This window comes from Penaeus monodon, chromosome 4 (assembly GCF_015228065.2).
Source record: "Penaeus monodon isolate SGIC_2016 chromosome 4, NSTDA_Pmon_1, whole genome shotgun sequence".
Classification (NCBI taxonomy): Eukaryota; Metazoa; Arthropoda; class Malacostraca; order Decapoda; family Penaeidae; genus Penaeus; species Penaeus monodon.
This window is the reverse complement of record NC_051389.1, coordinates 44432931-44459774: the sequence shown is the minus strand read 5'-3', so window position 1 is coordinate 44459774 and position 26844 is coordinate 44432931. Positions and strand designations below refer to the sequence as shown.

The window sequence follows — 26844 nt, the reverse complement described above, 5'->3', positions numbered from 1 at the left end:
CCGAGCCCAGAACCAGGACGACGCTCATCTACGGGGCACCGGGTTGGGGTTTTCGAGATGAAGCCTCGGTTGTGAATTTGGTGGTTCTGTGTGTTTTGTGTTTTGTGTGTGTGTGTGTGTGTGTGTGTGTGTGTGTGTGTGTGTGTGTGTGTGTGTGTGTGTGTGTGTGTGTGTGTGTGTGTGTGTGTGTGTTTTAATTAGAGGGTCGACTATTAATTCTATGGTTAGCATAATAGTGCTGAAGGTTTGGAGTAAAGGAATGAAACAGGTATGTTTGATCATAAATGCGATTTGCGATACAAAGTTAAATAGTACGTAATGTCATGAAACCCAAACAAAATAAAATATAAATAAACAGTATGAAAGAACTGGCAATATCTACCAGAGTGCTAAGAGACAGATAAGCAAAAAAAAAAAAAAAAAAGGAAATATTTCCTCGAATCGAAATTATCAATGCTCTGATCATCTCCCCCCCTACCGCCAATGCCCCTTCCCCCACCTCGTGTTTGCCTGCGGATGTTGACGCAACGCTGACGATAACCCGCAGAAGTGATTACATTTGCAAGAACAAAAAAAAAAGCTTGTCATCAATGCCATGCGGTTAATTTTACTTCATCTCCTTCGCTTATATAAGCTGTGTACAGTTGCGATGTGTCTATAAACTGATTTAACTGTTTGTAAGACGTACTGAGCTGGATTATGTTTACGTAAGGGTAATTGCTGGTGTAAAATAAATCATTGTACTTAGGAACGAATGAAATTTACTTTACACTATTTAGATATATTTGACTGTAGAATATGAAAGTGAAACCACTGCTTATCAACAAACACTAACACTACAAGCACATCAACCGGGAGAAATAAGATTATTTGACTGTAACAACACCTGACACTCACTGTCACGAATGTTACGTATCAGCACTCATAACAAGCAAACAACCTAATCCATATTTACCTTACAATTGCTCCACAAGAACCCAAAACTCGAAATATCCCAAGCGTACTTTCCACCGCCCCACAAGTGCCCACGCCGAGTGAACACTGGCGTCGAGACTACACGGTGCCCGATCCTCCCAAGCAGCGAGTTGCCAGCGGGGATAATCTGACACTCTTTTAAACACCCCACTTCCGGAAATCTCGAATACATTAGAACATTTATATCACATCCGAGGACAGGAGGTTCTCGATAGTTAAAAATAACAGGGAAGAGAATGTCAAAAGAATTAATGGAATGGAGTTAGATTCAAGGCCGCATCGCTGAATCACGTGGTTGTCTGTGGGTTCGGATAACCTGTCCTGCACCCTAAGGGCACTCCGTCTCCCTCCTGCCTTACCGACCTATACCCTGTCTGGAAACCGAATTATGTGATGTGAATACCCTTTCATGTCCTTCGCAGAGTTCTATCGAGTGGAGTTATTGAGCACCGGCATTGCAAGAATTCATGCATGGCATCACTTTCCTCACACAGCAGGATTAGTCACACAATGATGGAATTCACAAGAGCAATAGATAAAAAAAGAAAAAATGGAAGACTGTTAACGTGATAATATAAACAAAATGCACACAATAAGTTTCGAAAGGAATGATTAGGGAACAGGAAACAAGACCTCGCTTGGCTGCCCAAAGTGCACAGTAGCAACAGAGTTTGCTGACCACATCGGCTGAATGCATCGTCAGTCCGTCGTTGAGGGCGAGTGCCGCCAGATGGTCGTTAATACAGGAATTATACGTTGTTTTAATATGGTAATGTAATCTACTTGATAATTATCTTTTGTTAAGTGCTACAAAGAGTTGAAATGTGGTTTCTTGATTGTATGTGCGTGTCTGAGTGTTGAGTATGCGCACGCACATACACACACACACACACACACACACACACACACACACACACACACACACACACACACACACACACACACACACACAACACACACAGCCACACACGCACACACACACACACACACACACACCACACAGGCACGCAACACACACACACACACACACACACACACACACACACACACACACACACACGCCCCCACGCCGCCGCACACCACACACCACCACCACCACCACACACACACACACACACACACACACACACACACATAGCACAACACCACACACACACACACACAACACACACACACACACCCACACCACACACACACACACACACACACACACACCACACACACACACAACACACAATACTAAATATAAATATACATCAACAATAATATATATATATATATATATATATATATTATATATATATATCACACACAATATAGTATATATATATTATATTATTAATATAGATATATAAACATATATATATATGTGTGTGTGTGTGTGTGTGTGTGTGTGTGTGTGTGTGTGTGTGTGTGTGTGTGTGTGTGTGTGTGTGTGTGTGTGTGTGTGTGTGTGTGTGTGTGTGTGTGTGTGTGTGTGTGTGTGAGGAGATATTGATGTGGAATTAATTTTGGAATTACTCACCTTTTAAGAAATATATAAATCTCCACTGAGTAAATATAACTTTATTTTCATGTTCTGACAATCTACCCATCAACTAAAAATCTGTAGATGCACGCAACTCAACCCCCATATAGAATAGGAAAATTGCACTATTTAAGATTCTTTTAGAAAAGCAAAAAGAATAGAATTTGCATCTACAAGTGAATTCTTGCACAAGGTCGATAGAGAATACACACACTTAAGATTAGCTCACTACGACCATGAATAAACGATGCAATAAATCTGCAAATAGTCTCCTTAATAAAATTCGTTTAATCTACGCCCCCCCACTGTCGCGGGAGACTACTGATTACCACGGGGCAGTTCCGCCAGCGAGGATCACGAATCTCACCCATTTCACTAAATCTATGCAAGTATGGGGCATTATACACCTGCTATTCACCTGTTGAGTTCTTGCACGGTGCTAGGCGTAGTGTGGTGGGGTTATATTGCACTAAAATTCAGAGGAAGTGTCCGTTTCGGTGGCCCTGATGGGTGTTGGTTAAGAGATCGGAAGTGGGTCAGAGATAATAGGGGAAGTAAAGCTTTTTTATCTCGTGTCGGTTTTCCTATTTTCCTATTATCAGTCTCCCCCTTTTCAAATTTTCCTATATTCCTTTTATAAGTCTCCCCCTTTTCTAATTTTCTTATAATAAGTCTCTCCCGTATTATAACTCTCCCCCTCCCCGTATTTTCGTACTAAAAGTCTTCATCTCATATCAGTTATATCGCTGTCTGTATCTGTCTCAGGAGAAAGAGATGAGGCTTGGGGATGTGGGATGCACGGGATATGGCATAGGAAGGCTCATTTTGGGCTCCTAGTTGGGAGAGAGGATAAATGTGTGGATTTCTGAATTATATTCTTTAATGTGTGTATTTGCTTTTTAGTTGTTTTATGAGTAGTGTTTTTATTTATTTATTTATTTGTGTGTGTGTGTGTGTGTGTGTGTGTGTGTGTGTGTGTGTGTGTGTGTGTGTGTGTGTGTGTGTGTGTGTGTGTGTGTGTGTGTGTGTGTGTGTGTGTGTGTGTGTGTGTTTGTTTGTTTTTATGAAGTTAAGCAGCAGGAAGATATTTTGTCAATCATATGTGCCTGTTTTTTTCATGTCTGTCACCTTATATTTATCTGTGGATTTCTCTGTCTGTGTCTCCATATACATTTATGTATCTGCATCTCTATATATACCTATTTGTTTATAACCAATTTACTTATCTTACTTACTTGCTTACTTATTTACTTGCCTACTTATCTATCTACCTACCTACTCCTTACCTTACCTTACTTTACTTTATGTTACTTTTCTTTACCTTACCCTACTTTATTTTACTTTACTTTACTTTACTTTACCTTACCTTACCTTACCTTACCTTACCTTACTTTACCTTACCTTACCTTACCTTACCTTACCTTACTTTACTTTACTTTACTTTACTTTACTTTACCTTACCTTACCTTACCTTACCTTACCTTACCTTACCTTACCTTACTTTACTTTACTTTACTTTACTTTACTTTACTTTACTTTACTTTACTTTACTTTACTTTACTTTACTTTACTTTACTTTACTTTACTTTACTTTACTTTACCTTACCTTACCTTACCTATATACCTACCTTCATACTTAACCTTCATACATACTTTTTACCAACTTACATATTTACCTGTCTGTGAGTCTGTCTATCCATTCACAACTGTTTTTAATAACTCAAGTCAGATTAACTAGAATGTCTGTATATTCACTTGATACATACTGTGCATAAAATACTCCCAGTGTATAAGTATTAACCCTTTTGCTGATGGGTATGGCATGTATGTACATGCCATGCCCACTGTGAGTTTACTTGTTTAATTGTTTTACACATAGATGCTACACTTGTACTAAGTCACCAATGAGCCAGTTATGAGTACTGCCTGTCTCGCCCGTTCATCCTTTTCGTTGATTTACAAATATATTTTATGCTATCTTATTTTGCAGTTACTAATGTTTATGACATTATATTAATTCTAATGTTTACAATAAAAATGACAACATCGATATTCATAGCACTAGTAAACAATTCGTTTTTCCCGCCAATACAAGGAAAGGTGAAATCAGGTAAGGTCACAAGATCTACTAATTGACTCCTTTATGGCTAACCACTAGCAGAGCCATCTACATGCAGAGACATTTCACAAAAATGTAAAAAATGAGCACAGCATTTTCCCTATTTTTTTTTTTTTTTCATTTTCCCCGTTGGCATTGGGTTAAGAAAAGACAGCACATGAAAATTAATTAAGCTTGTGCTGTGCAGATGAAAGTTAGGAAAGGCAAGTGGGTTCATGTAAAATAAAAGTGAAAGTGTGGATGCTCTTAGAATTTATATAAATCATGAAGCTACATGGGGAAGCTGATTGAATCATGATACTGATGTTATTACTTATGATTTTGCTTATCTTGTGTAGTATAGAAAAGGGATAATGCAGAGTATGGATGATAATTTTAGTTATTTTTAGACAATATCTATTTTAAAGGACACTATACATCTTGATCATTACTGTAGTAGTGAAGTTATATATAGAAAATTTACCTAGACTTTAGAAAAAATTATTTCTTGATTGTAAGGAAAATGATATATTAAGCCAATGACATTCACACTTGTATGTATATGTTTATATGTAAATTTAAGCTTGTGTGTGTGGACATTTATATACATGTTTATATATATATATATATATATATATATATATATATATATATATATATATATATATATTATATATATTATATATATTATATATATATATATATATATATATATATATATATATATATATATATATATATATATATATATATATATATATATATATATATATATATATATATATATATATATATATATATATATATATATAATGTATATGTATATGTATATGTATATGTAGCTCAAGTCAGTGCCGGATAAATAGAGATGGTGACTCGATAAAAACACCGGGCGGAAGGCAATGGCAAACCACCACTCTAAAATTGTTAAGAAAAAATCATGGAAGCCCATGATCGTCAAGGCCGCGGTGGCCGAATGGTTGGAGCGTCAGACTCAAGTCTGTCACGACGGCAATCTGAATTTGAGGGTTCGAGTCACCGACCGCCGCGTTGTTCCCTTGGGCAAGGAATTTCACCTTGATTGCCTACCTAGCCACTGGGTGGCCAAGCCAGCCCAAGTCAAGTGCTGGTCCCAAGCCCGGATAAATAGAGAAAATGATTACCTAAAAGGTACCACCTGCACTCTCCGTGGAAAGGAACTGGGGACCCTACCACGTACTCACTCCAAGAGCATCACAACATGAAAACTACAATTAAGTATCATGCTGTGACCACGGTGGCTCAGACATGAACCTACCGTTAAAAGAAGAAGAATATGTATATGTATATATATATATATATATATATATATATATATATATATATATATATATATATATATATATATATATATATATAGGTATGAATGTATATGTACTACCATGAACAAAAAATAAGTTTGAGTAAGTTTGAACTACCTGAGTTTCAGTTGATGAAGTAGCTGGTATATAATATGTGTTGGTAGGTACAGGGCTCATAGGTTGTTTTGTGTCACTTATCCTCAATACATGGTGATAAGGCTAGGGGTAAGTAATGCTACATAGAAGTGGTTGTGCACTGGATGCATTTTACAATTATTAGCCCCTTGGATATGGGTGTTTCATAGCTTGCATGTGGCCTAAAATACCAATGTTGATATTTATCATTTGGTATGCTGTATCCAGTTAATAATAGATTGTTTTAATTGGACAGACTATCATCTCTCTAGTAGCCAATAACTCAGTGCACTAATAATGACATTTTGTTATTTGTTTAATTTACATTTTTGTTTGTAATATTGAGTTTTCTGTAATATAACCTGTATCAGGAATAGAATCCTGAGCATGGAAATAGTGTCCTCCCTGGAGCTGGCACTCATTCAGTATACTGATAGGAATAATTGTAGTCTTAATGGTTCATATACCTCTCTAATCCCATTCACACATTTGATATCGGGAATTTAAAACTGTAATCACAACTGCCCATGCCTGAGCAGATAGTCAGAGTGGTAAATAAACTTATTAGGAACAATTTCATTTGTATCATGCCAGGATTACTAAATAATGAAGGATTCCATAACAATTTTGAAAATATATTTATAAAGTTAGAGTACTAGTTATTCAACACCCAAATATATGTTTGCAAACCCAAACTTACACTTATCGTAACTCAAACTTCACACTAGTGTGCAAGAAAAGTGAAAAATATCCTTAAGTTCCCCTTATAATTATAATCCAACATTGTTTTGTCAGTTACAGAACAAGAAAACACAGTTTATTTATAGACGCACAGGCACATGCACACGCACACGCACACGCACACGCACACGCACACGCACACGCACACGCACACGCACACGCACACGCACACGCACACGCACACGCACACGCACACGCACACGCACACGCACACAAACACACACACACACACACACACACACACACACACACACACACACACACACACACACACACACACACACACACACACACACACATATATATGTTGATATTCAAATCAGTCTACAAATAAACTGTGTTTTCTTGCTCAGTAACTGACAAAACAATGGTTTTGAGAGTGAGTAAGTAAGTAAGTAAGTGAGTGAGTGAATGAGTGAGTGGGTGGGTGGGTGGGTGGGTGAGTGAGTGGGTGGGTGAGTGAGTGGGTGGGTGGGTGAGTGAGTGGGTGGGTGGGTGGGTGAGTGAGTGAGTGGGTGGGTGGGTGAGTGGGTGGGTGGGTGGGTGAGTGAGTGAGTGTGTGGGTGGGTGGATGTGAGTGAGTGGTGGTGAGTGGGTGGTGGGTGGTGGTGGGTGGGTGAGTGGTGGTGGTGGTGGAGTGAGTGGGGTGGAGTGGGTGGGTGGTGAGTGAGTGGTGGGGTGAGTGGTGGGTGGTGGTGGGTGAGTGAGTGAGTGAGTGAGTGAGTGAGTGGTGGGTGGGTGGGTGGGTGGGTGAGTGAGTGAGTGAGTGAGTGAGTGAGTGAGTGAGTGAGTGAGTGGGTGGGTGGGTGGGTGGGTGGGTGGGTGGGTGGGTGGGTGAGTGAGTGAGTGGGTGAGTGTGTGTGTGTGTGTGTGTGTGTGTGCGTGCGTGCGTGCGTGCGTGCGTGTGCGTGCGCGCGCGTGTGTGTGTGTTTGTGTGTGTGTGTGCACGTGCATATATGATATTTTATGTTTGTAGACCTCAAATGTGTGTCTTTTGTTGGTTGTTTTATTGAGCAGTGGAGCATAAAAGTAGGAAAAAGTTACTATTGTCATAGAAAGTGGAGGGAGAAAGAGAGAATGCGGAAATATTGGGAAATGGAGGTGTTATGGAGTTGTATATACCGTATTTACCAAAAAATTTATATTGTAAAACCTTGCATTTTGCATGTTTGCATTTTGAGAATTAACATTTGTCATTTGGCAATCTGTTACCATACATTACATTTGGTGAGCATATTATCACCAAAATTGAATTTAATTCAGTCTCCTCTTTCATCCTTCGCCAAATACTGTAGATAATTTCACAGAAAACGAAGTGCCCTTTATCATTCCTGTGTTGATAAGTGGTCATTTGTAAACTAGTATGGAAGAGAGTTAGAGCTTTGAGACAAGGCATTGGTCATTAAATAATGATTTAGTGTTAAAACATCCTTTTCATTAGTTATTTTAAAATCAATTTAAAGAATTTTAGATATTCAGGTCAAGAATTAAGATGAGTCAGGTTACAAGGAACACATTTTTTTTTTTGTACTGGGCCTTGAGAATGATTATCAGTAACTATCAATAACTCATTCATGATTGGTAAAATTTCCATCAAAGTTTCACATGGTTGAGATGTATTAGTGTGCACCACATACTGATAAACAATGAGCAGTATATAGTTCTACTATAATTTCTTATCTTTAGGAATATGTATTCTTATGGTAGAAATGAAACTAGAGAACACCCTTGTTATGTTCTTATAATATATATATCTTTGTTTCAGACAGAATAATAGAAGATGGGGACCCGAAAGCCACCGGTAGTCAATAAGTCTTCGACATTGCTGAGTCGAGAGGAAAACGAGATCATGTTTAGAATGCTTGGGCCACGATGCCAGGTGAGATTTCTGTCCATGTTCCAGTGTTTTTGTGTCCTTGTTCTGCTGTTTCTGAAATAGAGTCATTCATTCAATGGGGAAATCATGACCAAGGGATTTGAATAAGGAAATTTAAGGTAAATTTTGTCATGGTGATTTCAGACAACTAGAGAACATTACACAATAGACTTCCACAGCAACACATTTGACCAGAGTAATGTTGGACTTTCTTTCTTCAGAGCCTGAGTTTATAGAGTAACCTTGCTTACATTATATACAGTGTAACAAACAAAGCAATGTTTTGTTTTTTCTTTTGTATTTATTATGTAATTTTTAATGCATATTTATTATAGGAAATGATACTGTCATCTTGATCAGTATTGAAAAGTGACATGTCAGGTATAATGCTTATTATGTTATTTCTGAAAAAAAGTTAGCCACAATGATATCATCAAATTCTTGGAAATGTATTGCCATTGATATATATATATATTTTTTTTCATACACCAGACACTAAGCACAGCTGTGGTGCAGGTGTTTGGCACAGATGGTCCTCACCACAACGCTTGGCGGAAGAGGTATTGTGGTGTGGCAACGTTTACTAAGGACAATGCAAGAAAATCGTATTATATTCAGGTTAGCAGATTAGAGTTTGATCTTTATTTTTTGAAGGTAATTACTGAGACAGTGAATTAATTACAGTTTTGTAGACATAGTTTTTACTTGGATAAAGACCTTATTTTTCTGTGTCTGCTTGGTGCTTCAAGGTTTATGACACAGTGGCAGGAGTGAGGCTGTATGAGCAAGAGCTGTACAACCAGTTTACTTACTCTGCTATGATGCCTTTCTTTCATCAGTTCGAAGCTGAGGTAAGTTTCATTTTTCTTTCATATTTAGGGGGGACTTGCCAATTATACATTACTTCTAATAACAAAGTTTTAGCCTGATCACATTTGTGCTTGCTCTGTAATTACTAGAACGTCAATTTTTATATATGAGAATAACTATCAGACCACTGCTGTTTTTATTTTCCTTCTAATGCATTTAGTAAATAATGAATCAAAGTCATAACGATGTATTGACGGGAATAGTTTTCAACAATGTCCATCAGTAATTTCTTTTGAACTTGGAAGAGTTGTTTTGTCTGAAGTATGCTCTTATGCAGGAGAGGTAGGGAATTGCTGCAGGATAAATAGGGTTAGATTTGTTTATTTTTCTATGAATATTAAATGATCTTCATGATATATGAATTTTAATTTGGTATGTGATTAAAGGAAATTGATTGTGAATTCTTGATTACTAGCTTTTGGGAATTAATTGTTGGTACATGTTCACTAAATGAAAAACAAGTGTATTAAAGTTATATTAGTAAAAATTTAGAAAGGAGGATCAGTGATTTTTTCATGCTGAGAATGTTTCTAATGTAAGCCTGCACCATCTAGGTAATTTGTCATGCTTTATGCTCAGCTTAAAGGATATTTTTTTGCTTGGCTGTTATAGCTTTTCAGCCTTTTTTCTTGTGTTGTGGGCATTTCATAATTTTTATGATTTTATATTTTTTTTGATTAAATATAATGTTATGACATCTTCAAAGCCTAGCCTGAAATCTTAGGAAAATATCCACCAAACTTGTACAACTAAATGTGTGTATCTCTTTTCTGAACTGCCTCATTTCATCTCGTCATATATTTTTGAAAAGAGAATGAGGAAAGAATGCAATAGAAATTTTCAAAGTAAATAGATTCAGCACTATGTACCCTAGCCTTTAGAAAAGAAAAGAAAAAAAAAGTTTGAGAATATTTTGAAGAATTGTAGATGGTGTACAACAAAACTGAGGGACAAGATTGTCCATTGTGATCAAATCAAGAAGAGATCAGTACTGATATCTCCCATGATAATGATTTGACAAACAAGTGCCCTTATGTTTAGCAGATGTGATAATGGTGCAGTATTTGTGTGAGAAAACTAGGGCACAGGCTGGGAACCTTGAAAAGACAGTTGGTCTCTCTCCATGTAGGTCTGTGGTGTTAGAAAAACATATGTTGTCTTATTTTTAACATATGGAAAAAAAAGTATGTAAATTTCTAAGGAGTTTTACTTGTTATGCTTCCATGTTTGATTGTATACCCTTATCATATTAGTGTTTGATATGTAAATTTTGAAACACAGAAGATAATGGTATTTAGGTATGTGTGTTGAACTGAAAAGATAAAGCAAGTAATAGTGTGGGAGCAGATACCAACCTAGTTGTTTGCACTTACCTTGCTCCAATGAGCAGAATAAATGTTTTGTAAATAATTTCTGGTAAAGTTTTAGATTTTAATGAAAATAGTATGTTTTATATGTATATTCTACTTTAGTTAGATAAATGTATTCTTTCTCTACCTTTAACAGTCTTTAGACTGTCCAGATTCTGTTTATTTATGAGATATTGTTGCTAAATTCTGTCCAGATTTATTTTCTTTTGGTATAGTTTACAAATTTGGTTGGTTTGATTACAACATAAAAGAGCAGTAATGATCATGGTTCACTTACCTAATGTCATCTCTATCATTAAAAGGTTTGTTAACTTAGATGTGACTGTAAATCAACAAAAATAACAAACTATAAAAATCACAGCACTTTATATGTTTACACTAGTACTGATAGTGTGATTTCTATAGCCTCTTTCTTTGTGTTGATTCAGTCTGATAATTTGTGACTATCTTTAAAAATAAAGAATAATATTTGTCATGTCCAATTTTTCTGACTACTATGTATTGTTTTGATAAGATAATAGGCCACAAAAAGATACTGCTGTCACCACCAAGTCCAGCTGGGGCACTTTTTCATTGTCATATTATTCATAAAGCACACATTCTGCCTTGTGTTGTGTTTATGTCAGAAAAGATCTGCAGTAATTGTTGGAGCACTTTGCAAAATCTGCATGATGGAAGGGTCTGAAGAAACTAGCCAAAAAGTTCCTCAGGAGAAGCCTAGCTCTTACAGAAGGAGACGTAGTCTGAGTGACACTATTTTGTGCTTTGTTGATAACCATTTTGGAGTTGATGATGTTGATGGGTTGAGCATAACCGTTGGACAGAATAGAGGTGGCAGAAATATAGCCACATCCGGAAACGTTCAAGTTGAATGGGATGGTGAAATGAATGATATCCCGTTGTTAGTACAACTCTTTGCACAGAGTTTAGGAAGGCTATCCAGAATTGGAACTTCCATTATCAGAAGAGATTTGAAGGAGAGACACATTCCCTTAGTGGGATTTACACAGTTGCAAACAAACATGAGATTGGGACTTGTAAACAAAGAATTTTCTTCACAGCAGGACTTATCTAGGGTCAGTAAAGGATTTTGATTATTTTTGTATCCTTAGGTTTATCTTTTTATTAGTCATATTCAAGAATTTAATTTTTAATTATAGGATTTAAGATGTAGGGTTTATATAGTATAAGCTATAATTGTAATTGAATATCAATCTCTTCAAATAGGACCAGATGATAGGATTAAACTTTGCTGATGAAGGTGAAGCAAATGCATTCAGTCGAGCTATCAATGAACGGCTTGCTGTAAAACAACGCAGGAGAGAGGGTAAGTCTTACATAATTTTTAGTGGCACAGTGCATAACAATTCTTTACCATCTGTTTAGGGAAACAAAGTGAAAGCACGCATTAAAAATTTGTTGCAATAAGTTAAACATTTTGAGCACTAATGCTTTTCAGAGAGGAGAAGACAAAGTGATCAGCAGCAGAGGCAGTCACTGCACCAGCAGCCCACGATCCCTGCTCAGCCACAACAAATCCCGGTGCATGCCCCTCCAGCCTTACCACCCAAAGATGACAACAAGAAAAGGAGTGGCAAGAAGGCCAACAAGAATAAGAACAAGATTAGGTGTGTTTCATTGGAGTGCTTGTAATGGCTACAGGGGGTTGTTATTAAACTATCTGAACTACTGTGTTTGTGATGCATTTACAAATAGAGATAGTTGCAAGTGTAAATTTCTTTACATTATGTTTTCTAATTATAATGATGTCTTCTATTATGATACTTTTCAATTCCAACAGCAAAGAGCAGATTGGAATGCCAACGGACTTTAAGCACATCACCCATGTTGGTTTTGATCCTGATAAAGGATTTTCACAGTTCAATATGGATGAAAAGCTTCAGGGCTTCTTTAATATGGTCAGTGAATGAGTTTTTATTCATAAAGTTTTGTATGTGGTTGTTTTGGATTTTTCAGGCAACCTTGAAATATTTACCAATCTTTAAATAAGTTCTAAAATTAGGCAGAATACATTTCTATAAGGGTTTGGGGTTCTGCTTGGTCACTTGCCATATGTTAACAGAGTTAAGTCATTCTCCACTAGAAATAACTTATAGATTAGAACACAGTTAACATATGTATAAATTTCATGTAACGTTACTGGAGCCGAAATAATACTATATATACTTTACAGGTTGGTGTGAGCCAGCAGCACTTATCAGACACACGCACTCGAGAATTCATTTACGACTTCATTGAACGTCATGGAGGTGTTGAAAAAGCTATGCAAGAGACTCAGCGCTACTCAACCTCTCCGAATCCCCCAGCTGCCCCTGAAGTGTCACATATGCCACCTCCCCCTGCCAACACTTTATCTCCTCCCACGCCACCACCCAGTATCCCCTCACGCAATTCCTTCAGTGGGTCTCGAGCTGCACCTCCTCCTCCTCCTCCACGCACAAACAACCATGCTCCACCTCCTCCTCCTCCAGTCTCTGCTCCACCCCCACCACCTCCACATTCTCGGGGTCACATGCCTCCGCCTCCTGGCCAAATCATTGCAGGTGGGTTCAGTCATTTTTATGACTTCTGTTATGGAAGGATGAACATTGTATGGTTCATTATGATTAGATCTTTATTTTTAAGTTGCATGGTTTAAAATCATCACTGTATACTGTTCTTGTATCTCACTCTATGCATAAATCTACCTTGGGTTTTTCAATTATTTAGCTTATAGATTATGCAAAATTATGCTGCACTATGATATATCATGCTATAAAGAAGAATGCCTTCACCTTACTTAGACATGTAGAGTAAAAAGAAAAAAAAGAAAAAAAAGATTTGTATGATTGAGAAGAAATTATAATAATAAATCTGAATGGAAGAGAATGAGAGTATGTTAGAACAAATGTGGATTTCAGAAGAAAACATAGCTGTTGTTTAGGGGTGGGTGGGCTCTTGAAAATGTTGGAGGCCTGAAAAGAGGTTGTGAGTGCAAAACGGTTGGGAACCACTGGCTAGATAGGGGTGAGACAGAAGAAGCAAGTGTTTTGATAATTCAGAAGTATGTGAGATACCCTCATTTTTTACTTATTAAAGGAGATGGTTGCAGATGTTAGTAAAATAAAAAGAAAGTTTAGCATCCTGTAGAAATGAAAGTAATTAGTAATTTTTAAAAATCATGACAATATCTCTTCAGTGTAATTTATTAGCAAAAACCTTTAAAGAGTGGTCGTATTTTGAATCATTATTTTAGATTTACAGAAAGGTAGTTTATTAAAAAATATATATATATTATTAACAATATATGTATGTATAATAAGCTTTTTATATATTTATCTATTTATGTATTTATTTATTTTTTACATTTTACTTGATTAATACCATAATGGCATTCATGATTTATTGTCATGATATTAAGCAAGCACATTGTAATTTCCCACTTTAGATTTTGACTGGTTTATTTGCCCCCAACTTATTCCCTTAGATGAAGAGAAGGCAGAGCAAGTGGTAGCTGATGGTAAGACTGATTGATATATTCCCCTGAATTGAACTTTATTGTTGACTTCCCTTTGTCAACTTGACTAACCATGGGATTGATGAAAGACTTTGCTCATGAATTAGAATGAATCCACTATGTCTTTTTAACATGTGCTTGGTCATGCTCACATGCATGTTTATATATGGTATATGTATACACTCATGGAAAAGTCCAGGCATTTACACATGCAAAAGGGGAGTCAAAACACTGACATTGGAAAGTGTGCATACGTTCACACCCAAGGACATAAGAATGCATTTGCTAATGCATGCACACACGCAGACACATACACAGATGGACATGCACACTCACGCCCACACCCATGCGCACACACATGCATGGACACGCACACGCAAACACACACACACACATGCACACACACACACACACATGCACACACACACACACACACACATGCACATGCACACCCACATGCACATGCACACCCACATGCACACACACACACACACACGCACATGCACACACACACACACATGCACACACACACACACAACACACAACATGCACACATCACCACACCACACACCACACACACACACACACACACACAAAACCCCAACACAAAACACACACACACACCCCCACACACCACACACCCCCACACACACCCCCCAACCACACACACACACCACACACACCAACACACACACACATAGCCCCCAAGGCCCCTTTACACACACACACACACAGACACACTCACAGTCACACTCACAAAAACACTCAAAAGTCACACTAAACAGACACACTACAGACACCCCCAGAAAACCACTCACAACACACTCACAGACCACTCCAAAACCCTCACAGACACATTTCACAGCCCAAAAATCACAACCACTCAAAAACACACTCAAAAGACACACTCACGACACCCAGAGCACACAAAAGACACACTCCAGCCCACCCCACAGACACACCACAGACACACACACAAACAGCCCCACAAAACCAAAAGGGACACACAAAACACACACACAGACACACACACCCAAACAACAACCACCACCAAAACACACCCACACACCACACACCCCACACACACACCCCACACACACACACACACACACCACACCACCCCAAACAAAAGACACTAAAAACAGACACTCACACACATACCCACCCCCAAAAGACACACCCCCGACACACACCATCTTCACACACCCACAAAACACTCACATCACCTCCAGAACCTCAAAAGTCACATTTCCAAAGACACACTCAGGGGACCACTCACGCAAAAATTCACAACACACTAAACAAAACACACTCAAAGCCCACCCTCACAGAAAACCCCTCACACCACACACACACAACACACCCACAAAACACCACACAAAACACACACACCCAACCCCACCCCAACACACACCCCACACCCACACACACACACACACACAAAACACACACACACACACACACACACACACACAAAACACACAACACACACAACACCCACACACAAAACAAAACCACACACACACACACACACACACATTTTGACAGGCACTTTTATTTACACTCTCATGCTCATACACTAACACTTAGTCACATAAAACTAAAAAAAGGGGGCATTTCCCATAATCTCTTTTCCCTTTTTTTATACCCTCTATTTTTATAACCTTTAATGCGGGATAACGGTTTTTAAACATGTGGTTTTTTTTGTTATTATTTTTAGCCCCTATGCAGGGTTGGCAGGACCTTTTTTATTAATTTTTTTTTATTTGGTTATTTTTTTTTTACTGACTTCAATAACTGTTTTGTCCTGTATTTAAAAAATTTTTTTTTCTTTTTATTTGGAAATTTTATGAAGTTTATTTTTTTTTGTTTTTTTCCTTTTGTTTTTTGGGTTTTTTAAAATGGAAAAAGTTTTTGTGTGTATTCTGAAAGTTTGCATTTCATTTTCAATACTGACAAAGGAAGGAATGAAGTTATATGATTGTAGGGTTTCTTTAACTATATAGCTATTCAGTTGAGACCGTTACAGGAAACTGTCTGCCTTACATTATCAATTTTCTTTGTACAAGTATAGCTTGTTTTTTTGCTCATGTTTTCTTGTTTTTCTTCTTTTATTAAAAATATCTTACATATATGTAAATTATTTTAACAACTCTCCTGAGCTTTAGACATCTGTATTGATTCCACTGGTATAAATGATGAGAATGAATTTATTATTTAATGTCTTTTTAGCCTGTATGTTTTTATCCATTATCATTTTGCCTGTCTTCTCATCCAGGACAAAAGACCAGCCCTCTGCCACCACCTCCCCCTGCAGCCAACACCCCACCGCCTCCACCCCCGACGTCCACCATCCCCACCCACCACCACCACCATCACCATATCAGGGTTCATCAGGGGGAACCAAAAGCTGCCCCCCCTTTTCCTCCTCCGAGTGGGGCCCCCCTTTCCTTCTTCGGGCGGACCCTTCCCCGCCACCTCCTCCTCCTCCACCTCCACCAGCAGCCACAGGGCCACCACCACCTCCTGGTGGTCCCCCTCCAGCCCCACGACCTCCAGCTCCTGTCAACGACATGCGTTCAGCTCTTCTGGAACAGATTCGTTCGGGTTCTACACTGAAGGTAAGTGTGCTTTTGGGATTTGATTTGCTTATGTTTATAGATCCTTAGGAAATAGATGAAATGAAAATTTCAGTTTATAAAATGCACAAAATTTTTATTGCTTATGTGTAGTTATTATTTTTATTTATTATCATTTGTAATAATTTTTTGGTTTTTTTGAAAACACTGTGGTTAAATTTTTTATAGAACTTTAAAGAGTTTTTGTTTATCGGGTATATATCTTTGTATTCAATCCAATATTTTTGGCAGGGTTGGAAATAAGAAATCCCATGCCCAATTTTGCCCAACTCTAGCAAAACCCTAACCCAAACTCCCCTTTTCCCCATTAGTGTTTTCAAAAACCCTATTGGGGATTTTACTGTTATTAAGGCCCTAAAATAAAGGTAAGGGTTTTAAAGAAAACAGAAAAATTAGAAAAATGTTTGTGTTCAAATAGGTAAAAAGTTTTTTTTCCCAAAGGGAAATTTTTTTTTATTTCTAAAAGGGATTAGGATCATGTTGGGTAGCTTTTAAGGGAAATTGTGATAATTTTTGTGTATATAATAACAGAAATGCCTGTAATGATGGAAATTTTAATGATCAAATAGTAAATAATTAAAGGAAATTGACCATTGGTACAAAGATGAAAGACTGAATTGAGTTTCTTTAAAATACTGTTATGGAATACAGGTTACCCAAATCCCAAATCGTGGAAACGGATATCTCTGAAAGTATTTATCGTTGACTTTGGGTACCCGGGTTCACCTAGATTTCACTCTTAAAACGTTATTTTTGTTCTGTGTATAAATAAAGTGTTTGAAAACCTTAAAACCCAATTATTTGTTTCCAAAACTGATATATAATAATTATAAGAAGAAGTAACGTTAGAATTTGGAAATTCCAGCCCTTTATACGGACAATAGTTTTAATGAATTGTGATACTCAAAGTTCTAACTCTTACAAGAGAATAAAAAGAAAATATGTTGGTACTAGAAATTTTTCAAAAACTTATGCTTCTTTGATACTGCATATATGTGCATGTTCTTATATTTTCTACTAACAAAAACTGAATTTTTAAAATTGATTGTGACTACTACTTTCCTAAATGAGAATTGTGCATGTTTTTTTTCAAAGATGAATGGAGAATGCTTGTTTTTCTAAGGGGACCTTCTTCCTTCTATAAAAAGGGGTTAGAATAAAAACCCCTTTCTCTTTTAGTCGGGTCCCCCAAATTATTTTTGGGAACTTGTGTCTTTCAATATAGGGGGAAACCCTTTCTTCAAACTTTAAAATTTTGGGCATGTGTGAGTGGAGATGCTGACGGGCCCGGTTTTTTTTTTTTTTTTAAGATAATGTATGATGGCCCATGTCTTCACAAAAATTTTTTTTAATGGTAAAGAAAACAATTTTTGGTAATTTTTCTTATAGGGAAGTGACTGAAAGAAAATTTTATGTTTATTTTTGCAAGGAAACAGAAAGGATTTTTTTTGAAAAGATTTTAAAATTTTTTCATTAACCCCCAAACTTCAAGCTCTTTGGCATGGGAAAAAAAAAAAAAGAGATTTTTTCCCTCGGGAATCCGGGAGAATTGGCAGATGGTTTTAAGAAAGTTGTATGGGGGAATTTTGGGTCCTAAAGTTTTTAAAAAATTTGGTCCTTGTTTTTTAAAGGGTACTTTTGATTTTTTTTAATATTCAGGGATTACTTAAAAATAGAGCATAAAAAAATAACTGATTAAAAAAAAAATTTGGAAATTTTATAATTTATTTTTTAGTTTTTTAAAAAATTTTTTTCTGTAATAAAAGGGAATGTTTTTTGGGTTTTTGGGAGTGGGACTCGAGCTAGGGGTTATTTTTGAGTGTTTGCTACACGGGTGCTTTCCCCCCATTTAAAAAGTTTTGGGAAAAAAGTACTTACCCCTTAAGATTGAAATTTTGGGAAGGGAACCATGTGATTGTAATTCACCCTTTTTAAGTGTGTATAGAATATAATCTCAAATTTTCCCAAACTTGTGTAAAAATATAAACTAAGAGATTATTATAAGTGTATTACAAAATTGGTATTTTAAAACGAATATCCAAGCTTTTTGTTCCTTGGGGCGGGCTTAACATTTTCAAAAATTTTTAGTTTTTTGATATGAAGTTTCTTACAATTTATTTGCATTTTATTTGGTATAAACTTTTACTTGCATTTATTAGACTGAGAATGCTTCCATAAGTTACACAGTTACCATTTGATGTTTTTTTTTTTAAAGTAGTTTTCTCCTTTAAATTTATTTTTTTGTTTTCCATTTTCTTCAAATGGTAAGGTTTCGGGTGTTTTTAATATTTTAAACAAAATTCCCTAAAATTTGGCGGGAAAAATTAACTTGGTGGGTAGCCTGCAGTACTGGGAGTAAAAAGGGCAATGACTCCCTAAAGTTAAAATCTTTTCATCTTTGTTGGTTTTTTTTTGTATAAAATTTTAAGTTATAAAATTTTTTTTTTCTAACCTTTGCTTATTAATTTTTATTTTTTTAGAAATCCCATAAAAAGGAAGGAACCCCTTCATGCGGTAGATTTAAATAAGTAAAAACGTCTCCCTGATGACAAAATTACTTTTTTTGGGTTTTTTTTTTTTTTTCATGTAAAATTTTAAAATAACGACATTTTAGATACATTTTTCACTTTTGTTTGCATTTAGTTGTTAAAGGGCTGGGGGGTTTCCTGTTGCCCAAAAAGGTTAAATTTAAGGAAAAAATTTAAAATACCTGACCCTGCTTTTTTCCCCCCCTTTCCTACCCCCAAGTAGTCGCATGATAGGGGTATCCATTTTATCTTTTTTGATATCCAGTTTTTTTGCTTCTGGCTTTTTTTATTCTGTAAATTTTTGGGGAGGGGGTACCTGTATTTTCTTTCATTATTTATTATTTTTTTATACTTATTTTTGGTGAAACTTTACCTTAAAAAAGATGGGGGATTTTAAACTTTTTAGTAAATTTATCTTGTGGTTAGCTCTGCTACCTTGGGTTTGCTGTCATTTTGTGCAAAATTGCAACCTTTTGTGCTTTGTTGGTCAAAATTGTTTATAATTTGCACCAGAAAACTTTTTTGTTTTAAAAGGGAAAGGGCATTGCCTTTTAGCTAATTTTTTCATGATTTTGGGGAAATGTCTTTTTTTTTTTTTTTTGCTTTTTTTTGTTTCCCCCTTTACTATTTTTCCCTTGCTTTACAAACACTGCTGTTCTTCTTTTTAAAGGTTGAATCTTACCAGGGGAGGGATTTTTTTAAATATCTTACAGCAATAATTGGATTATTATACCTTCATGAAAAAGTGTCTGAAAAGCTGCTGAGACTGTTTGGGTTAGAAAAGGCTATGTTAAAAGTTATCTAGTTTTTTGTCATCAAGATTTATCAATACATTTCCAAACATGATGCATGTGTATGATATACATTTTTTTTTATGTAGGGTTACATATTTAAATTAAAAAAACGAGGATGGTGAAATGAAAAAGATTTGCTCTAATTGAAAGTGAATTTTGGATCCTTATCAAATTATAACCCTCTCTTCAAAGGAAAAAATTTCCCCAAAAATTTTTAAATTTTTATAGTTGGGGCAAATGGCTTATATTTTTTTTTGCTCTTGCACATTTTAGAATTTTTTCGGTTTTTTTTTTTTCTTTTTATCTTGTTTCTATCCACTTATTTTTTTTTTTGGGCAGGAACTTTACTTTGTACTGTTTATGGAATTCCCCTTTTATGCATTTTTATATGCTTGCTTTTTTCAATATGACTTTTCTTTGGACTTAGAATAAATAGTGACGCCTAATTGCGGGGAAAAAAAGAATGACATTTTTCATTCCAAAAAACCTAAATTTAAAATGTAATAGTTTGCTTACCCTTTTTATTACCCCCTTGAAAAATACCCCAGTAAATTTCCCGTCTTTTCCCCCAAAAATTTCCCAAATTAACTGTTTAGAAAAGGGGGGTTTGCTGTTAGTAGACAAAGGCCCTGAATCTTGGTCTTGTAACCATTTTTTTATGGTTCTCTTACGTGATTTTGGGAATAATAATATAGATAGAAATTGTGTATAAATAGAAAAAAATTGCTTGGAAACTGTTTTTAAAATATATTTCATATTTAAATGTACAAAAGTATTTCTGTTTTTGCTGCTATTTCCATAAAAGAAAAAATTTTGGGAAGGGAAAAAAAAATCAAATTATTAATATAAAAAAAGAAAAAGGCTTGGGGGATAAATAAAAAACAGTTTGGGAAACCCAGACGGAAAAAAAAAGGGGAAATTAAAATATCTAAAACATACAATTTTCAATTTAAATAAAAGTGAAACAGACGGGTTAACCTCATTTTTTTTTCCCCTTTTGAAGTTTACTTAAAAATAAACCCTTTTTATAACCCCAGGGGGAATTTAAACTCTTATTTTAATTAAAAAACAAAACTTGTTTACTTTTTTTTCAAATAAAAAGTGAATCTACTGAAGCCTAAATCCAAACCTTTATTGTAATTTTTTGTTAGAAACAGAACTTTTATAAAATTTTTTTAATTTCCTCCCAATATTTCTCAAGCAAAATCTTGATTTAACCCCTCTCATAACATATTGAAATTCTTTCTTTTTATTAAAAAAAAAAAAAAAAAAACCCTAATAGGTCTCAACTCCCTTAATCAAGTTTTTTACATTAATCATAACAAAAATCTGCCATCCAGCTAGTACTTAATCTTTTCCCAAATTTTAAGGGTTTTTTGTAATGCTTATAAAAACCCTTTTTGGCCTAATTCTGTATTTCCCCACCTTCCAAAGCTTTTTTTAAACCTGTAATGAAAAAACTTTCAGTAGCACCAAAGGGACATCATGGTTATCCAAATATCCCCATTCCTTTAATAATCCTAATAATTCCTGTCCCCTTTCTATAGGGACCTTGCATCACTCCATGACTTTTAATATTGGCTTTCACTTAACATCCATCTTCTTTTTGTTTTTGAAACAAAAAGTGGGCCCAGTTGAGGGGCCACCTTTTATGGATTCCGCAGCCCCAGCTGCGGGCCAATAAAGAGGAGGCTCAAGCTTAACAAAGTTTGTAGAGAATAAAATTTTGCTTGTGAATGTTTGTGTATAGTAAATGGGGGTGGCATTTTTGAGTTACCAACTGACTATCCCTGACAAACCCCATTTCTGTAAAAAAACCCAGGTTGAGGAGGCAGCCAATGGAAGTGGTGATCATAAGTCATCGGGCCCACAGCTAGGGGGAAATGGCACTGGATCTGAAATCGGGGCTCTCAGGGGGAACGACCCTCTGGCCATGCAGTGGGAGAGTGACGACGATGAGATGATGATGACGAGGGGGGGAATGACAATGGGATGATGATAAAATTAAGAGAGCTAGAATCAGTGGGTTCTTTTGGGAAAAATTGGGAAGTTTCTGATCTGTTGCCAAGCTTTCCCCTGCTAAAAGATATTGTGTTGATTTACCTTTGTATTTATCAGAAAAAAATGCTTTTTACTGTGAGTTTAAACTTATTCTTAGCATAGCAATTTTTGGGAAATTAAAAATTGAAATATTTTTTTATTATATTTTAAGCATTTTAGAATTTCTAAAATAAAGTTTTTGATATGAATACCCTAGGGTTTAATCAAAAAAGCCCACTGTAATAAAGCCCCTTGTTGATTTACTAAATTTTCCCACTTTAATTGAAATCATTTTTTTAAATTGAAAAAAAATCTAAATTTTTGAAAGGGCCCAGTGTGATAAAAACAAATTTTTGAAATTTTATTTATCCTCTATTATGTAGAAAATTTAAAAACTACAATGGTGACGTAAAATAATGAGGGGTTTACAATTTCCCTGTAAAGTTAATGGTTCCCACAAATAAAAAGAGACTGAATGTGGGGAGCATGTATGGCGTGCATTTGCTTGCCACTGAGAGTACTCTGCTCATCCCGAGATTTTCCCCAAAAGCTTTAAAACTAGTCTTTTGCCCTTTTTTCTGGTGGAGTTTCCCCACTTCTTATACGTCAGCAAGATTTTATGACAGTGCCTTAGTTTCATTTTTTTTTATTTTTTTGGTCTTTGTTTGGAAGCGGGGTTTCATAACAGGGTTAAAACCTACTTGTTTTTTACTCAGGGGCCCTATCTTTTTGCACACCAAACCGGGGCCTTTTATCCAAGATCTGAAAAACCCATGCAACCTCCATCCCTTTTTTTTTTCCTACCCATTACTTATTGGGATGGGAAAGGGTAAGGGGAAAAGGTTGTGTCTTTGGAAAATTTCCCCAAAAAAAAAGGCAAAAAAGCCTGAACAGAGTAGGGTATTTGGGAAAAATTCAGGTTTCAGTGTTTAAATAAAATTAGTAAATAAGTTTTGTTTCCCAAAAGCTTTTGCTTTTCAAAAGGGATTTTTGGTTGAATTCCTCCCAAAAATATGCTCATAAACAACAAACCTTAAAACCCAAACATACCATTTTACACAAAAAACATTTTTTCCCCCAAAATAAGTACTCGTCCCTGATTTTTTGTGCAGAAAATTTAACAAAACAGATTAATATACACAAACAAAAAACACATGCAACTTACATAGATACACTTAAACTATATAGACACAAAAAGGGTACACAAAAGAAAAAAGGTGGGGTTTGCAAGCCTTAACATGATTGAAATTTTTTTTTCCCCTTTAAAACGGGGGGTTAAATGGCGGGTCGGGTGTTCTAGATTTTTTTGGGCACTCTTTAAAGTGCACAGTTTTTATGTATTTAAAATTTTTTTCTTTTTTGGTTGGCCTTTTTGGTTTTTTTTCCCTTTCACCCAGTATCTGTGTGATTATACCCTGGGGGGGAAAAAAAAAAAATTTTTTTGGGTAAACAGAAATCCTACAAGTCATACCTTCCCCCCCCCCTTTTTTTTTTTTTATTATCAGATGAGTTTTTGGTTTTTTGAGGTTTTGGGGGTTAAAACTGATTCTTTTGCTGGCTGATTTAGTTAAATTTTATTCTTTGGGTTTTTGGCATTCATTCTCTCTCTCTCTCTCTCTCTCTCTCATCTCTCTCTTCTCTCTCTCTCTCTCCCCTCTCCCCCCTCTCTCTCTCTCCTCTCTCTCTCCTCTCTCTCTCTCTCCCCCCCCCCCCCCCCTCTCCCTCCCCCTCCCTCTATAATCATTTTTCCCTTTTAAAGAGAAACAGAATTGTGCTGAAAGGGATTTTTCCCAAATACTTTTGTTGTAAACTTAAATCTTTTTTTAATGTCTAAAAAGTTGTTTTTTTTTATGGGTTACCCATTTTGTTTATAAATTAGATATCCCTTCCCACTAAATTTTTCCACTTTTTTAATTTTTTAGAATTGACATTAAAGAATGTCAAATACATGGGCTGCTAATGAAAACGAAATCTTTAAAATTTATTAGAAAATTTTTTAAGCTTGTAGAAAAAAAAGGAATAAAAAAAGGGTATTTTTTCCCCAATTTCGGGGATGTGAAGGCATTACAATTTTATTACTAAATTTTTTTTTTTTTTCTTTTTTATGTCTTTAAAAATATTAAATTACAAATTGTTTTTGGTAACTGCCTTTTAAATAAACAGTTTAATAAAAGGTTTTGCAGAGATTTTTTGGGGGGTTATATAACTACGGTTTTTTTGGTGTTTTGCCCTTATTTTTTTTATTCAGTATATTTTAAAAATTATTCATTTTAAATTTGAGTTTTTTGTTTTTTTTAAATGAGGACATTTTTACCCTTTTTTGGGTTCTTTTTTACCCTTTAATTTTTTGCCTGCATTTTTTTGTCCGTTTTTTTGGTTTAATCTATATTTTCTCGGGAGAGACATTAGTTTTCCATACACGGGTTAAACATCACAAGCATATTCGACCCCTATCCCCATGCATCTCCATCACAAACACACTACAGGGCCCATGTTTTTTAATACTCAAACTGATTTTTTATTCTCACCCTTTTTCTTTTTTACACTCACACTCAAAATCCCTCTCACACTCACTCTTATTCTTCCCTTTAAAGTGTTTCCCCGTTTCAACCCCCACCCCACCTCCCCCTAAACACTCCCCCCACCCCACACTCACACTCACCCTCCACTCACACTCCACCCCACACTCACACTCACACCAAAACCCCACACACACACCACACACCACACACAACACACACACCCCACCACCACACACCCCACACACACACAACACACCCCACACCACACACAAAACATGCCAAAAAGGGGTATATATCCCATGTATAAAATTTTATTAAAAAAGTGTATTGATTATTTCCGTATAACTGCCCGTTTCCCAAATGCCAAAACATAAATAAAAAAGAAATTTTAGGAAAAAATTTTTTGTATAGTTGTCACTTAAATGTAACCTGCTCACATTACTTCTTAGAACTTTGCAAATTCTCATTTTTTTTTTGTGCCCTAAAAATTAGAAAGGTCATGAATATGGTGTTAAAAATGACTTATGCTTTTTCCCTTTGAATAAAAAAAGAGGCTTTATTGTTGTTCTTAAAAATATTTTTATTATTTTTATTATTTTTTTTTTAATTTTATTTTTATTATTATTATTATTTTTAAATTTTATTATTAATTTTTTATTATTTTATTATTTTTAAATTATTATTATTATTATTATTTTTATTATTATCCATCGTTACATTGTCATTATCATCACTATCATCTTCGCTCTTTCTTTTTTTGTTTCTGGCTATTTGAGATTTGATAAATAAGTTTTTTTGGGGGAAATGTGTATAGCGTGTGTATGTTTTAATAATTTTATACTTTGTCTCTCCCCCATTCCCCTTCCTGGAAAAAATTTATATACTGATGATCTGCTTATTATTTTTTTAAAGATCTTTTTTGTTTATAAGATGTTTCTAAATGTTTAAGTCACCTTTTAACATTTTTTTTACAGTAAAATTTTGCAAGCAAATCCCTCAGTACAATTACTTTGAAAAGGAAAATAGAAAGATAGGAAAATTTGCAAAAAAAATTTAAATTTAGTTTTGGTTTTTGTTTAAACAAAACGTATCAACGCTTTTTAAATTTAAGCAAAAAATTTAAGCCCCAAAATTGTATTTAATTATTTTAGGGCCCCATAAAGTCCCTGGCCCCATATAAAATTGATAAATAGTTCCCAACTTGTTGCATGTACAGCTCCAACAAATGCCCCTAATGGCTAAAAAAAAGCTACTGCACTAATTATAAAGAATACCCCGCATATCCTTAATGAATTTTAGTCCCAAGCTTTCTTAATAGTACATAGCATAAACCCAGCAATCAACTCCTTTTTTTATTTCCCAGGTGCTAGAGACCCTAAAATGAAAAGGGAACTTTTAAAAACAAAGAAGAGATTTTCACCTAAAGATATTTTTCCCCCCCCCCCTTTTGGTTGGGGGCCAAATTTAAAGACTCAAATGTTTTGCTACAATAAAATTTTTTCGGGTTTTATTTGCTATGTCTATGCTACATATAGTGCCCTAAGAAAGGTAAATTTTGAATTTTGAGCAGTGATGGAATGATAGATCTGTGAATTAAATCAAATTCCCCTATTTCCCATGAATCATTAAAAACATAATTTTAAAAGGTTTTGGGGGGGGGGAAAAAAGGCCTTTTTTTTACTTTTAAAATTTTTTGTTTACTGAAATTTTTTTTAAATTTTCTGTCTTTTAGAAGTCTTTGTTGGGAGGCTTCAAATATTTAACGGGTTTAAAAACTAAGATCTTTTCATTGCTGTAAATTAAATTTTAAAATTTTCTCCAGATACCTGATAATTGAATTTTATCTGTTCAAAATGCATAAAGGTACTGTT

General features: G+C 35.4%; 2 protein-coding genes across 2 annotated transcripts in view; one reads left to right on the top strand and one right to left on the bottom strand.

Moving 5' to 3' along the window:
• LOC119572253 (trifunctional purine biosynthetic protein adenosine-3-like) overlaps nucleotides 1-1162 on the bottom strand; it is a 9681-nt gene extending 8519 nt beyond the window's left edge. Inside the window, 2 exon segments of the mRNA XM_037919258.1 lie at nucleotides 1-28; nucleotides 956-1162. The exon segment at nucleotides 1-28 is cut by the window's left edge and continues 137 nt beyond it. Of these exon segments, the coding sequence (XP_037775186.1) occupies nucleotides 1-28; nucleotides 956-1147 (220 nt within the window). The 5' untranslated portion in view covers nucleotides 1148-1162.
• A 1674-nt stretch (nucleotides 1163-2836) lies between these two features.
• LOC119572252 (wiskott-Aldrich syndrome protein-like) lies at nucleotides 2837-14482 on the top strand. Its single transcript, XM_037919257.1, has 9 exons — nucleotides 2837-2892; nucleotides 8583-8696; nucleotides 9186-9311; nucleotides 9443-9544; nucleotides 12161-12260; nucleotides 12393-12561; nucleotides 12735-12852; nucleotides 13128-13497; nucleotides 14421-14482. The coding sequence occupies exons 2-9, from the start codon at nucleotides 8598-8600 to the stop codon at nucleotides 14465-14467; spliced, it is 1131 nt and encodes a 376-aa protein (XP_037775185.1). The 5' UTR covers nucleotides 2837-2892; nucleotides 8583-8597; the 3' UTR covers nucleotides 14468-14482.
• The last annotated feature ends 12362 nt before the right edge of the window (nucleotides 14483-26844 follow it).